The sequence below is a fragment of the Acipenser ruthenus genome, chromosome 23, assembly GCF_902713425.1.
Source record: "Acipenser ruthenus chromosome 23, fAciRut3.2 maternal haplotype, whole genome shotgun sequence".
In the NCBI taxonomy this organism is placed as follows: domain Eukaryota; kingdom Metazoa; phylum Chordata; class Actinopteri; order Acipenseriformes; family Acipenseridae; genus Acipenser; species Acipenser ruthenus.
In genome coordinates, this window is record NC_081211.1 from 13101260 (window position 1) to 13116877 (window position 15618).

General features: G+C 37.3%; 1 protein-coding gene across 1 annotated transcript in view; it reads right to left on the reverse strand.

Moving 5' to 3' along the window:
- LOC117419273 (major histocompatibility complex class I-related gene protein-like) overlaps positions 1-12896 on the reverse strand; it is a 47687-nt gene extending 34791 nt beyond the window's left edge. Inside the window, exon 1 of the mRNA XM_034031916.3 lies at positions 12706-12896. Coding sequence (XP_033887807.1) covers positions 12706-12763 — 58 coding nt within the window. The 5' untranslated portion in view covers positions 12764-12896. The remainder of the gene's footprint in view (positions 1-12705) is intronic.
- Between the last annotated feature and the right edge of the window lie 2722 nt (positions 12897-15618).

Below are 15618 nucleotides of genomic sequence, written 5' to 3' on the forward strand. Positions count from 1 at the left end.
TAAAGCACTGATGTTATCAGTATTAACTGGGTTTATTCTGATGTTGCTAAAGCACACTACCATACACGAGTAGAAGGAAAAAAAAAAGTTGAATTGTTAGAGAGCATAAAAAACAATTCAAATGGGGAAAAAGAGGTCACAATCGATATCAGAGTGATTTACAAGGATTTCAACTTCTGCTAAGGCATCAGAATGCAATGATGCAGGAGACAAAAGCAGTGTCACTCAGAGCTACGCGAGTGATGTGAAATGGGATGTTTGCACACATGTGTACGATGTGTTTTGTTTATGTTGGTTACAATTAGTATTTTACGGAGCTTCTTGCAGGAGAGGTGATGATAATTAGATTAATGTGATAACTGAAACATGAATAAATCGCGAGTGACATGAGATTATTGATGGTGCAGTATAGGACTGCAGGGTTGATGGATTGTGATACTGGTATGATAGACAGTCTGTTGGTTAATGTTTGTGTGTTTGTCTGTGAATATAGGGTATGAATACTCTTTTGTGGAAGTTCAGCACAGGAGGCTGAGCTAATGGAAATGTTGTGATGCAAAATAAAGTCAACTTCTCACTGTCTAATACAGAACAGACAGTCGCAGTAGCAAAAGTAATTATGCACTCACAGTAATACAAATGCACTTGGTAGGATTGACCATGGGGAAACGCCCGTGTAAATTAATCAAATAAAGAATATATTCGCTGGCTTAAGCATGAAGCAACCTGCGCCCTGGTTGGCGAAGTACAGTGATTCCATGTCCTCTGCCACCCAAAGAGCTCTGGGTTGGTAGAGCTTGTGGACCACATTCTAAAAAGGAAGCATCATAAACAGGTGCTCATGAAGGTCGGGTTTATGTGCACACACATTTTCTTTTTCTCACTGGACTATTTCTATAATAGATCCTGATTTATTTTGATCTGCTAAAAAGGATGCTGTTATTAATTGCAGCAAGAATAGGCAGTACTTTTATTTCTGTATGCGTTATTGAGAAACATTAACGTTTGAATACATTTCTTTGTAAACTTTCTTTTCAACTGTTATTGTGATATGTGCTCTGGACGTCTTGCCAAGAAGGGAGAGATCAATGTATGACTAACATCTTACAGGACTGTTCTCAACTAGGTAATATCATACAGTATGTGGACGACATACTGTTGCAATGGGAACTGCGGAGAAGCACTATTTGTTGCTGGAGGAGCACGCTGCTCTCAAATTAAATCTAAAGAAAGCTGCATTAATGAAATCATCTGTTTGTTTCTTAGGAGTACAGGTGGAAACTGGAGGACACACACCTGACCCAGGAAATAAAAAGCTGATTAAAAATCTGCCCCTTAGATCTTTTTGGGCATATTTGGATTCTGTCAGGACTTCATGGAAGGATACAGCGAACTAGCTGTCACCCTCTATGAACACCTGAATTGAGGCATTAAAACAGGCACTGATTCCAACCCCACTCAGGGTCTCCATTTAAATTTAAAAAAAAAAAAAAAAAGCGGGGGGTTGGAAGGCTGATTGGGGAGGTTCATAGGAGATAATGGACAAACTGGGAGAAACCAATTTGAAATTGGCAATACAAAAATGAGGGAGTGAAAACTGGCTTGAAAACTAGTTTCACTGATAAGCAAGCCTGCTGGAGAACGGAAATTCCTAAGGGTACTGATGCAGTTAGGTTAGAGTAGTAGTTGTGAGCAATGAAGCAGATAGAGATTTGTAGTTACTTTCAAAGTACAGACACAGGTCTAAGGCTTTTCTCTTCTCCTACAGGTTCATGCTGGAACTGATATTTTATATTATGTTCACAATATGGGGTGGACATAGGCTTTGAGAAAAATACAAGATAGAATTAACAGACATTGGCGATTCTTAGAATTCCAATAACATTATCAATGCAGATGAAAAAGAGACTATTCAAGAATTAACCTTTTTGAAATTAAATCAGATATTAATCAAAAGAATAAATACTGCACTTGTTCTCCACAGGTTCCGAGATAATACTGATGGCGTTCATGTGGAATGGAAGCACAATGCTGTTCATCGGAATTGAGAGGACCATTTCAGAAGAGTTTGTGCAGAAAGTTCCAGTACACTTGTGGGACAATTTGGATATGCAAACAGGAACTGTACATATTAACCTGCAGAACTTTACAATGCTTGTCCATGATATGTAGTAATTAAGCTCTGCCATATATCTGGAACAAGAGTGTAAGTTGCTGAGAGATGGTCATGAGGAGGTATCTGAAACCACAGAGACATTCTTACATATGGGGAACCATTCCAGTCTGCATATCAAAAGAAGAAATTATGATGACGTTAAAGTGACATTTTTGGGGATGTAATGGGGACTGTTAATTTCAGTTAACATACCTGATAATGAAACTACGTATTATAAACTTGGGGTATAGATGTATGATTGGTGAAAAGATTTGTCTTAGTTTAAAGATACTAAAGGTAATATGTCAGCGATCCTGGAGTGCAGAGATGGGAAGGTCTCATGTAATTCATTACTAATCACATTCAGTAAAATAACAAAAACTGCAAAGGTTGTACCATTGACCTCTAGAGGCACTGGGAGTATGGAGTTTGTGTTGTTCATGACACTTAAGAGTGACATTGTTAAGACATTGTATCTGCCATCCATGATAGGGAGGTAAAATGGTTGGTGTCTTGCAATGGATTATTTGGAGTGTTGTTAGGAACATAATACTATATTAATATATACTTGTAAGGTAATGGTACATCCTATGTTGAATGGAAATACCAATTGAAAACAGCTGTTCTACTGAAAAATATGGTTACCTATATTAGACATTAATTGTGGAAATCATGTGAACTTTGAATGATATGCTGTAGTGTTGAATATGTCTAAAATGAGGCACTATTTTAGTACTTGTTCAATGCATAGTGATAATTTTTGAAGTTATAGTTTTAGGTTTTAATCAGTCTTAAGTGCATCATAAGATTGAGATGGTCTAGAATATTGGATTCTAGAAAGATGTAATTTAACATACTGGTTAAAAATAATGATGCACCTAAATGTGTTAGAGCAACATGAGTGTGGTTCTGATCAAGAGGATGGGGATCCACAGCTGGAACATAGAGTTTATTCTGAGAGTACTGTAGTTTCGGATAGAAGATGTGATTATGAGCTTACAGAGTTAAACCAACACTGCACCGCGTAGCTAAAGAGCAGGACGGGTGGGTGAAATTGGGAGGCATAGATTGCTGTAAGGAATTGAGTACGTCAGTAATTTACACTTGTTCCATGCGGGGTGATCTAATTTCTTGAAACAGGGCAGTAAACCGTACTATCGAGGTAAAATCACTACGAAAGTATGTCCCCTTTTGCACCGCCTACCTCGGGAAGGTATCATTCTCGGACCAGAAAGAAAAACTGTTTTGGATAATGTGAATATAGTATTATCGTGTGTAATGTATAATTTCACAAATCTAACTGTTATGTTTGAACAGCATTGCAAGCAACACACCAATATCCAGAATTGGCTTCAAAGGGAAATAGGTAGTACAATAAGAGATTACAAAGAGCGAATAGGCGAACGAATGTATGAAGGTAATGAGAATGTATGAAGGTAATGAGAAACGTAGGAAGAGGGGACTTTTTGATGAAATAGCAGGATGGTTTGGTGCAGGAAATTCTGTTGCAAACAGCTGGGATATTTATCAAACGTCAAAAGGGCAAACTTGGATAGCAAGTGCTGTGAGAGAAGGGATAGAAAGATTGGGGAATGGACAGATGTATGTAAATCAAGGGATTAGGCTCCAGGGTACAGCTATATATGAGCTAATGGAAGGAACAGGGGGAGCCCTGCGCAATTTGACCAAAGCAATAGATTGTAGAATATTTGCGGGTGACCTTTTAAAAACAATGAAGGAAGAAATAATGGACATTAGGCTAAGAGTGGTACCTAGACATGCACAGGAGGTTGAGGTTGGCAATGATCCACCCTGATCAGACTGACCTCCTGGGAGCTAGTTTAGTGTGGCCAAAGGAGAATGGCAAGGAACCACCTGGTCACATAGGGTTCTATCTCTCAATACCATACCTGGATCCTAATAACCAGTATAAAGACAGTTTGAAGATTAGACCGATAGGAGTACTAAAACAATGAGACAGTGATAGTTTGGGAAAAGGCTACATGGAAAGTTCAGCGAGGGAACTGGAGTGGTGTGGTGCATGAAGCATGTTGTTATGAAACAAATAGTCATGTAGTTTGCCGGTGTCCTGCAATCACCGGAATTAATAGACATATAAGCACTGAATTAGAGGTACATCCACTAGAGGGGTGGAAAAAAGCAGTGCAGGTTGGGAAATATCAATGGTGTGTGTTGAGTAACCATACCAATTTTAAATATGGAGATTTAACTTGTCAGACTTCTCCAGGATTTTGTTTTTCTCCAACACGTGCAGTTCAGATTGGAGATATATATATACCTGAACCTGAAGCAGAGGAGTTCCAAATTACTGCTTGGTGGGATGACACATATCTAGATTCATATTCGGTCATTTTTTCTCAAGTGCACAAATTGGTTAAAATAGCCCTACAAAGAGCGGAACAGAAGCTGCTCAAAGCTAAGGTCGAAGTTGATTTGGCACAATTAAAAGCCACCGTATTGAAACGATATGGATGGTCAGGACAGGCCTTAGGGCACACTTTTGGGGATTATGTTGTTTTAATAATACTGTTAATAGTAATAGTATTGATTTTATGGAATAGCATTCAGTGTTTTTGGTGGAAAAAACAACACCGACAGTTAGAAAGGACCATTGGCAGATGGGAAACTGTAAACTTACTGGGAGCCACCATGAATAAGAAATAACACCTGTGTACAGTGATAAACTGTATTTACTGTATTCTTCTGTATGTTTATTGTATGTTTATTTTCCATTTTTTGTATTATTTTTACGTATGTTTGTTTGTTTTTTTTTTTGTTTGTTTTTGCTCATGACATACTTACATGGAGAAACAGCAAAGGCAAGGTAGATACCTACACATAATGGAGAGACTTAGAATGAGAGGAACATACTTCACTATAATATATTATACAAACACGGTACTTGATGTGACTACTCAGAACCAGCGAAGAGGACATCTGAGGGCTCGGGATCACGTAAGCAACTTGGTTGTAGCGGGTCACCCCCCTCCATCTTATATTTTAAAAGTGGGGTATGTTGGAAAACATGGAACAAGTATTGAATAGCAGTTTGCTACGCATGAGGAATGACGGCTGTATTCATGTTATTTTTCTGAAAAGTGATTTAACATTGGATAGAAAAAACTGTTAGTTCCAAAAATGCAAGCACTGCTGTGATAGATGAAAGCTGCAATATGGTAGAGAAGTTAAGATTCATTTGTGTCAAAGCAAATGGCTGGCCAGCAGAACACGGCTGTACAAACAAGTCCTTTGATCTCCAGCCCTGACATGAAATTTGGGGAATCCACTGGGTTATAAAACTAGTTAACAGGTTTTTGCTTAGAAAATACAGCTGGTTTATGACGGGGTCATAAAGCTAGTTTTCAAAGGGGACCGAAGAGACCAGGCTCTAAGACTTCAGAGAGATCCAAAAAGAGATAATGCCACTGGGATCAAAGTGTCTTAGGAAAATCGGAGAGATAGGAACAAGGAAGATGACAAAAACCAGATGTATGGACCTTTGTGACACCAGGGTCTGAAGAAAGCACTGAGTTCAGAGATCTTCACACTAGAACACACACACACACACACACACACACACACACACACACACACACACATAATGATAATGAGTTGTACCTTTTCTATTGGTTAAGTGTCAGAGAAAGAGGAGGGGAGAGACACCTATGCAGAAGGGTATTTAATGTCATGCAACAATTGTAAGAACGAGTATTCTGTGTCCTGTACCTGGGACCAGACTCCCTGCATATTTCAATAAACATAACAACTGACTGAAGAAAAGGACTCTGTGCAGTTTCTTGAATCTACTTACTCACCATCCTCTTTTTTAAGTTACATCATCTCTTAATTTTTTCCAGAGCTGTATATATATATATACACAGTGCCTATAGAAAGTCTACACCCCCTTTCAAAATTGTCACCTTTTGTTGCTTTACAGCCTGGAATTAAAATGCATTAAAATAGTTTTTTTTCATTTATCTACACATCCTACCCCACAACTTCCAAGTGAAAAAAATGTTCTAGAAATTTGTAAAAAATGTATTAAAAATAAAAACTGAAATAGCTTGGTTGGATAAGTGTCCACCCCCCTTGTAATAGCAATCCTAAATTAGCTCAAGTGTAACCAATCGCCTTCAAAATCACACACACCAAGGTAAGTGGCCTCCACCTGTGTTAAATTGTAGTTATTCACATGATTTCAGGATAAATTCAGCAGTTCCTGTAGGTTCCCTCTGCTGGCTAGTGCATTTCAAAGCAAAGACTCAACCATGAGCACCAAGGAGCTTTCAAAAGAACTCCGGGACAAAGTTGTTGAAAGGCACAGATCAGGGGATGGGTATAAAAAAAAAATCAAAGGCCTTGAATATCCCGTGGACCACGGTCAAGACGATTACTAATAAGTGGAAGGTGTATGGCACCACCAAGACCCTGCCTAGATCAGGCTGTCCCTTCAAACTGGATGACCGAGCAAGAAGGAGACTGATCAGAGAGGCTACTAAGAGGCCAATGGCAACTTTGCAAGAGCTACAGGCCAAGACTGGTCAAAGTGTGTATGTGACAACAATATCCCAAGCACTCCACAAATCTGGCCTGTATGGTAGTGTGGCAAGAAGGAAGCCATTACTCAAGAAAGCCCACCTTGAATCTCGTTTGAAGTATGCAATGTGGCAAAAAGTTTTGTAGTCTGACGAAACTAAAATGGAACTCTTTGGCCTAAATGCAAAGCGTTATGTTTGGCGCAAACCCAACACAGCGCATCACCCAAAGAACACAATCCCTACTGTGAAGAATGGTGGTGGGAGTATGATGTTATGGGGATGTTTCTCATCGGCAGGGGCTGGGGCACTTGTCAGGATAGAAGGGAAAATGAATGGAGCAAAGTACAGAGAAGTCCTTGAGGAAAACCTGCTGCCCTCTGCAAGAAAGCTGAAACTGGAACAGAAGTTCACCTTTCAGCATGACAACGACCCAAAGCACACAGCCAAAGCTACACTAGAGTGGCTAAGGAACAAAAAGGTAAATGTCCTTGAGTGGCCCAGTCAGAGCCCCAACCTAAATCCAATCAAAAATTTGTGGCATGACTTGAAGATTGCTGTCCATCAATGCTCCCCAAGGAACCTGACAGAGCTTGAACAGTTTTGTAAAGAAGAATGGTCAAATATTGCCAAATCTAGGTGTGCAAAGTTGGTAGAGACCTATCCCAACAGACTCACAGCTGTAATTGCTGCCAAAGTTGCTTCCACCAAATATTAACTCAGGGGGGGTGGAGACTTATCCAATTATGATCTTTCAGTTTTGTATTTTTAATTTTTTTCTCAATAAAAACGTTTTTCCCCTTAACAGTGTGGAGTATGGTGTGTAGATAAGTGGAAAAAAATCCTCATTTAAATGCATGAAACTCTGAGGCACTGACACAACAAAATGTGAAAAAGTTCAAGGTGGTGCATGCCTTTTGTTATTATTATTATTATTATTATTATTATTATTATTATTATTATTATTATCTGAGAGCACCTGCGAGTGAGTCAGCAGGTCTGTTTACCTGTGGGTATTTCCGTGGTCCTGTCTACCATCGCTGGTATTCAGGCCACGGACAACAGCGCCCTCTATGGGCTAAACAAGCACTTGCAAATAAAAAAAAGTAATGAATAAAACTGGGCACCTGTGCGCTGTTTCAAGTACACCCTTCTCCCGTGTCAATGAATACCCATACCCTTCCACAGCACCTTTGAAATTTTCTTGTACCCTTCTCCTGCTCTGTGCCTCTCTACCACTTTATCCCTGACTTGTTTGAAAGCTCCTTGGTCTTCATGGTTGCTTTGTTGGATCACTATGTGAGTTGCAGCTTGAAAGTCTTTATATACCTGAGGGAAATTATCTACAAGTTAAACCACTTTGAGTACACACAGGCTGAAACCATTTCACTAATGTTGTGACCTTTCAAACAAATCATTTGCACCTGAGCTGATTTAGGGCTGCAAAAGGGTTGAATACTTACTGTATGCAACTGAGATTAATCAGTTTTTCTCTGTAAATCTTACTTATTTATAATATATATATATGCATTTTTTTACTTTATCAATGTGGAGTAGTTTGTGTAAATTCTACATATTAAGTCTAATTTGAAAGCGTCGTGGAGTACGCTCACGTGCCAACAAAATGTGAAAACTTTGCAGGGGGGTGAATACTTCTGCAAACCACTGTACATATAGTTACCACAATGTAACTTTTTACGCATGTCTGTATGTTACTTTGCTTTCAATTTCTAAAAAACGCAAAACAGAGAAGAAATTTAAACAGTTTGTCGGCGATTAGAGGTTTATCTAAAAGTGAATTAGATTTAGAATATCATAATAAACTACATTTCAGTCAGCTTTTGCAAAGGGTGGTTCAACAGTGAGGAGGTGTACACCGGTGCTTTTTAAGTTAAGTTATTTTGTGCACTTTTGAGGTCATTGAATGCATGGGCTGACTGAAATGTAGTTTTTACAATGATATTAACACAAAAGTATTTGCAAATCTGATTTATTTATAAAAAAAAACAAGACTAGGCTACTTTTATTTATGATGTGATTATATTTTTAATTCATAGCCAAGCTAGTAGAACTAAAACCAATAGCAGCGTGGACCCCTCTTTTTGCCGTTATTGAGCTTAAACATATTTCCAAGAACCCAAGACTGTAACTTTAATTTTACTCGTTTCTGCTACTTTTCTTAAAAGGTATTGTCATCCATGTACTGTATGTTGGTGACAGTCTATTAAGGTCTGTGCTTATAGCCACAATGGCCATTTCAAAGAAATGCAAAATAGATTCAGAGTGCCGCTTTTTTAACGAAAAGTGGAGTGACGAGTATTTTTGTGTTCAAAAGGCAAAATACTATGTTTGATTTACAAAGAGAGCATTGTCATTTTTAAAGAGTATAATGTTAGAGGCACTATGAGACAAAACCCAAAGACAAATACTGTGAATGTCCAAATGTCACCTAGTTTGCTCGCAGTATGATTAAAATTTTTGTAAACACTTATTTATGTGAGCAGACATCACAGTTGCGTTTAAGAATGACAGACGATCACCTCCATGCAGTGCATAGGATAGGAGTTTCTAATCTCCAACCAGACATCGGAAAATTGGCCAGCGAGATGCAAGCGCAGGGGTCACACTAACATCAACCTGCCCTACCGGCCCCCAAAGGCGAGTCGGTTTTTTAATATGACCCTCCATTCAAAAAGGTTGGGGTTACTCAATGACTCTTCCATACAAAATAATTAATGTGTAGTTTAGATTTCTTCCACCTACGTTTCAATTTACGACACTCACATTTCAGTTTTCGAGTCAAATCATTAAACAATGGTGAGTGTCTTTTAAAAGACACATTTCAAATTGTTTCTGAACCTGCAGCATCAAAAGTAATGTCAAGGTGGTGTTATAAGTATTAACCAGCTCATCAGATGTCAAAGTATGTGAAAATGGTGATAGACTCAATGCCTCTGAGAACTTTATAGCAGTTGAGGAATTAATAATCCAAGTTTTAATAGTGAATGCTATGCATTTCAGAATAGTTTTTGAGTTACTGTTGCACATAATGGCATTTGAAAACAGACCATTTTTTTAATAACAGAAATGCAACAATCATAGAGCAATCGACTGTTGTTCAGTTTCATTGACTTTTGGCGCTTCTACTTTGTTAGTCAACATGCATACCTTGTTACACCACTGTGAAATTTAGGATTTAAATAGCGAAAACCATTAAATGTTTTTATTTTTCAATTTGTAAATTTAAAATTTCAAGGTTTTGGCGAGGGACTACTGTATTTAAAATCTGGAGAATTTAAAGTGGAAACACATTATTATTGTTTATTTCTTAGCAGACACCCTTATCCAGGGTGACTTACAATTGTTACAAGACATCACATACAATTACATTATTTTTTTACACATTATTTTTACATACAATTACCCATTTATACAGTTGGGTTTTTACTGGAGCAATCTAGGTAAAGTACCTTGCTCAAGGGTAAAGCAGCAGTGTCCTCCACCGGGGATTGAACCCAAGACCCTCTGGTCAAGAGTCCAGAGCCCTAACCACTACTCCACACTACTGCCCTAATAACATTACAAGACATCTTCAAATAAGTCATTCAGATCTCAAAATGACAAAAATATACACGATCCAGTAGAAGAAATATGATTTCTGCATGTTAAAATAGATAGAATCTGGTTTAAGAAATTCTAGAACCAGCTCTCTAAAATCTACAAGAGTCTAATAGCTAATAACAAAATGTTCATTATACAAATAAAAAATTAGTAAAATCTATAGAGGATATATCTGAACATGAGTGGAAACAAATAATACAAAAGTGCCGAACTTGAAAAACAAATTTTAATACTTGGAAGCATAAACAAAAATGAACAGTTCATTGAAAATAATAAAAATTAATAACACTTGGTTAGTTTTGGATACTGAAGGTGAGACTGAAAACGACTCTGATTTTAACTTTATAAATGCGCCTGCTCCATGTGACGTTTCAGTGTCACAGCATGACAGTGGAACTGTATGTGTAGAGGGATCTGAGAAGGTAAATATGGATGAAAGACATGAAGTGAGTGGGGTCTGGTTAACTGTTATGAAAAATACGAAGAGGAGGACGACACCGAGCAGTCCACATAGAGAAGAGATTGATCTAGCTAATAGATTCCAAGCAATGAGCAATGATGACCTAGTGCTGGATGAACACAGAGGTGAGGTGTTGTTAGTAGGTGATTCAATTCTACGCTATGATGACCTAGTGCTGGATGAACACAGGGGTGAGGTGTTGTTAGTAGATGATTCAATTCTACGCTATGATGATCTAATGCTGGATGAACACAGGGGTGAGGTGTTGTAGGCAGGTGATTCAATTCTACGCTATGATGACCTAGTGCTGGATGAACACAGGGGTGAGGTGGTGTTAGTAGATGATTCAATTCTACGCTATGATGATCTAGTGCTGGATGAACACAGGGGTGAGGTGTTGTAGGCAGGTGATTCAATTCTACGCTATGATGATCTAGTGCTGGATGAACACAGGGGTGAGGTGCTGTTAGTAGGTGTCGTAAAGATCCCGTAAATAGGGTTGTTAACTGCCTCCCTGGAGCAAAAGTAAAGGATATTGAATCAAGAATGCACAGATTCACAAAAAAAGAGTCTGTAGTCATTGTACATGCTGGCAGAAATGACATACAGAAAATCTGAGATTCTGAAAGAGGATTTTAAATCATTAACAAGACAGCTGAAAAAGTTAGGATGCAGAATTATTCTCTCAGATCTACTACCAGTTGGTGGTGGTGGGGATGAAGTATTCAGTAGAATTCGGTCTTAAATACCCTGGGATCTTTCAAGAAGCTGCTTGATGAGATTCTGGGATCAATAAGCTACTAAACCAAATGAGCAAGATGGGCCGAATGGCCTCCTCTCGTTTGTAAACTTTCTTATGTTCTTATGTTCTTATATACTCTGATATCCACACGTCGCGGGTGCGTTATAAGTCACGAGGTGTAGCCACTTCCTTTATCTGGAAACAAATCTGTTAGTGTTTGTTGGAAGTTGTATTTATATTATTGTAGCCCTTCCCCAGCAGTGTTTGTTTATTTTCCCCAGCGCAGGTACTCGTTCACTTTCTTTTTCGCCTGTACGGTATGTAATTATTTAGTTGGTCATTTGTTTAAGTTTAGCAAATTATGTCTATATAGGATGTGCTTGATTTTTGTCTGCCTTTCTCCTGCCATACAACTTTGTTTAGAAAATATTTTACGCAAAGCATGTTAGTGACATGCTCTTCAAAATGCTATATCAATGTTGTTTATAAAATACGCTGGCAGTGTGTAACCTGTTCAGACTGCACTTGTAGATCTCTTGATCTGCCCCTCCTATGCACTGGACTTCCCTGGTCTACGCACCACGTTACTGGATCCTCAGCTAATGCACTATCCTGCACTGTTACACTACTGTGTCATTGTAGATATGACCTCTTATAATCCTAACTTGCTGCATCTTATTTCATATTGTATTTTAGTTGTGTTATTTGCACTTACTGTAAACTATGCTGTATTTAAATATTCATTTTGCATTGTAACTCTGTACTGCCCTGTAACACCTGCAAGTCGTCTTGAATACTACGACTACTAATAAGAAGTATGTCGAAGATTTAAAGTGGGGACTATTGCTTCACGAGCCCCACTAATTAGTCTTTTAAAGATATGGTATCTACAAAAATGACTCAAACAGTTTAAAATCGCCCCTTTCTTAAATGCCTGTGAGGAAGTGCGACTTGATTCCGTGTAAAGTCGAGTTATTACAACTGCATCATGACTTTATTTTTTATTAGGTCTAACAGGCTCAACAGAACATTCCCCCAAAAGTTTTAGTTTCTAAGTGGCTACCAGTTTTAAACGATTTATTGTTCTTAAAGCAAGCAAGTCCTCCAAGGAAGTCCCAGTATTTGTGCTGTATATTTTATTATTTGAAGAAACTAAACAGTAAAAACTGACCTGCGGCAGCTGCGTGAACCCAGCAGAGAATCCCGAGTACAGTCATTGGTATCATCATCGGTAGTCTTCAGAAAGCAATATATTTAAATATGATACTCGGTTATGTTTATATGTGTGTTATGTATAATGCTTATTTTCATGGAAACAGTCTACCTTTTGCAAACTGAACTGTGTTGCCAAGTCTCACGAGAAAAAAAGAGGCACAGCCTGTCAAACAAGCCCAACCCATTTCAGATGGAGTGGAGCGGGGCTGTTAGATTCCGTATTTCTTTTGTATTGATGTGCATATACATTGACACCACAATCACCACTTAGTCCTATAACCACCTCTAACTGTTGAAGTCACTTCACCCATTACAAAAAACACAGCAACTCTCAAAAAATTAGAGCAACTGTGGAACTCAGTAAGGCTTATCAGAAACTCTCTCTGAATTTTGTGATTGGCTAGACAAACGTGTTTAGGAAGTAAGCGTCAGGAGAATCTGGGTAAAATATTTTTTTCAGGTTTGTGTCTACCATAGATATTGAAAGATTAGATAGGACACGCCTATGCAAATTTCCTAGCAGCAGGATGCAAATCGGGCGGCCATATTGCCTAGGTAAGAAAGTACATTCCTGAGCTTAAGTCAACAGATAGAAGCGGAGATAGAAAAGAGGTGTTTAGTTGTTGTTTAAACTTTGATTTATACCAGTAATACATTAAAATTACTAATATTACGTGGAAATACTACCAGTAATACATTAAAATTACTAATATTACAAAACATATGTCATTGAAATTACAGTACTGTATCATTATCCGATTACCACTGTTAATCTGATTTTTCACTTACTATATTAAATGAAAATATGCTAGTTGTCGTACTTGTCAACATCATTATTTTCATTATTTTCATTATTTGACCTTGTCAGACATAAATCGCTTTTGATAATGTGCTTGTGTATAGCCTACTGATTATTTCAACACTGCCTTCACGATTGACGTTTATTTACAGGCACGAACACCAATCATTTGTAAGTATAACTGCTAATATAGGCTATTATTCTATTGATGAATAGAAATACTGTATTTCCAAAAAGTAATAGGTTTCATTACCTTACTCATAAGTAACATCACTTTTTAATTTCCCCATGTTAGAGATTTTATTTAAGGGACTAGAGAAAGAAAGGTAAAACACAAAAAAGCATATTTTTAAAGTAATGCAGATTTTAATAGAAGAGTAAGATCATGAGTAAGAAATTGACACATTGTTATAGTTTAGTTGGCAGACAGCTTTGTCCAAGGCAACTTACGTGGTTTTTAAAACATTTTAATACAACATCACTCCAACAAATTCAGTCACATTATGAAGTTAGAATTATTTTTTTAATCAAAAATATTAAGTACAGTAAATGGAAAATTAAAACACACATTATTTATATATATATATATATATATATATATATATATATATATATATATATATATATATATATATATATATATATATAACATTGACAATGTAAAAAAAAACAGGTTAGAAAAATGCAACAGCCGTTTTGAAGTGGTGATATCAAATACAAAAACTCAAGTTAGGAGAAGCACTTGGGGCAACCCTGTCAAGCATCAAGCAAATAGGCACACTTGGAAAGGTGCTGGGGCCCAACATTCACACAATTTTTGTTTCTAACTTGGCTTCTTTTTTTTTGATCGCTCCACTTTACATTAAGGCAGTTGCATTGACATAATAAGAGTATTTTCATGATTTTGGTTTAATACAGTATATGGATTGGAAATAAATAAAATACATACAGTATATTAATGCCTAAAAGCACATGTGTCCGTTTGTAGAATTGTGCACACCGTAAACTGAAAGAAAAGCTGTTTGGGGTCTTCTTCTAATTAAACAATTGTAACAATTGTAAGTCGCCCTGGATAAGGGCGTCTGCTAAGAAATAAATAATAATAAATAATAATAATAATAATTACAGAAGCAGCATAATGAATGTAATTGTACTTTAAATGAATAACATCTGATAATGTCCCAGCTTTGCTTATTGGCACCGTTTGCAGTAAAACATGTGTAAAACCACTGAAATGGGTACATTTTTCTGTCAACAAATATTTGCGCTTCTGCAGTGCTGGATTACACTATCACAAATTCACAATAAATATATGGCACATTATAATAAATGCAGCAGTATATAATAAGGGCAACAGTGTGGAGTAGTGGTTAGGGCTCTGCACTCTTGACCGGAGGGTCATGGGTTTAATCCCAGCTGGGGGACACTGCTGCTGTACCCTTGAGCAAGGTACTTTACCTAGATTGCTCCAGTAAAAACCCAACTGTATAAATGGGTAATTGTATGTAAAAAATAATGTAATTGTATGTAAAAATAATGTGATATCTTGTAACAATTGTAAGTTGCCCTGGATAAGGGTGTCTGCTAAGAAAGAATAATAATAATGCAAAATTAGCTAAATGCTTTGCTGGTAAAATTGTCATGTATTACAGCAATATAATCTAGCAATATCAGAATAAAATCAAACACAGTAAATAGTGAGAAATATAAAATTGGTAAAATCCAGAAAATCCCTGAAGTCTTCCCAGAATCTCCACAGTTTCAATATACACTTTCCCACAACATAGCCTACTGTGATAAACAGTTTTTGTTTTCATAGCAAATCCAACAAAACAATCCAGGCATTGCAGGTCATGGTGTTATCAAGAATATTTTTCTCAGGGCCAAATGAGAGTATACTGATGCCTTTGGGGCCATGACTTATTAAAACAAATATATTACCACTAAGATATACACTGTATAGGCCTATTCTCAAAACAGCATGGCTAAATATTTAAAAGTTAATATTCAAAATAAGTAGGCCTTATTTTGACCTTGAAATATACCTTTGCTTCTATGCCTGAACCCACA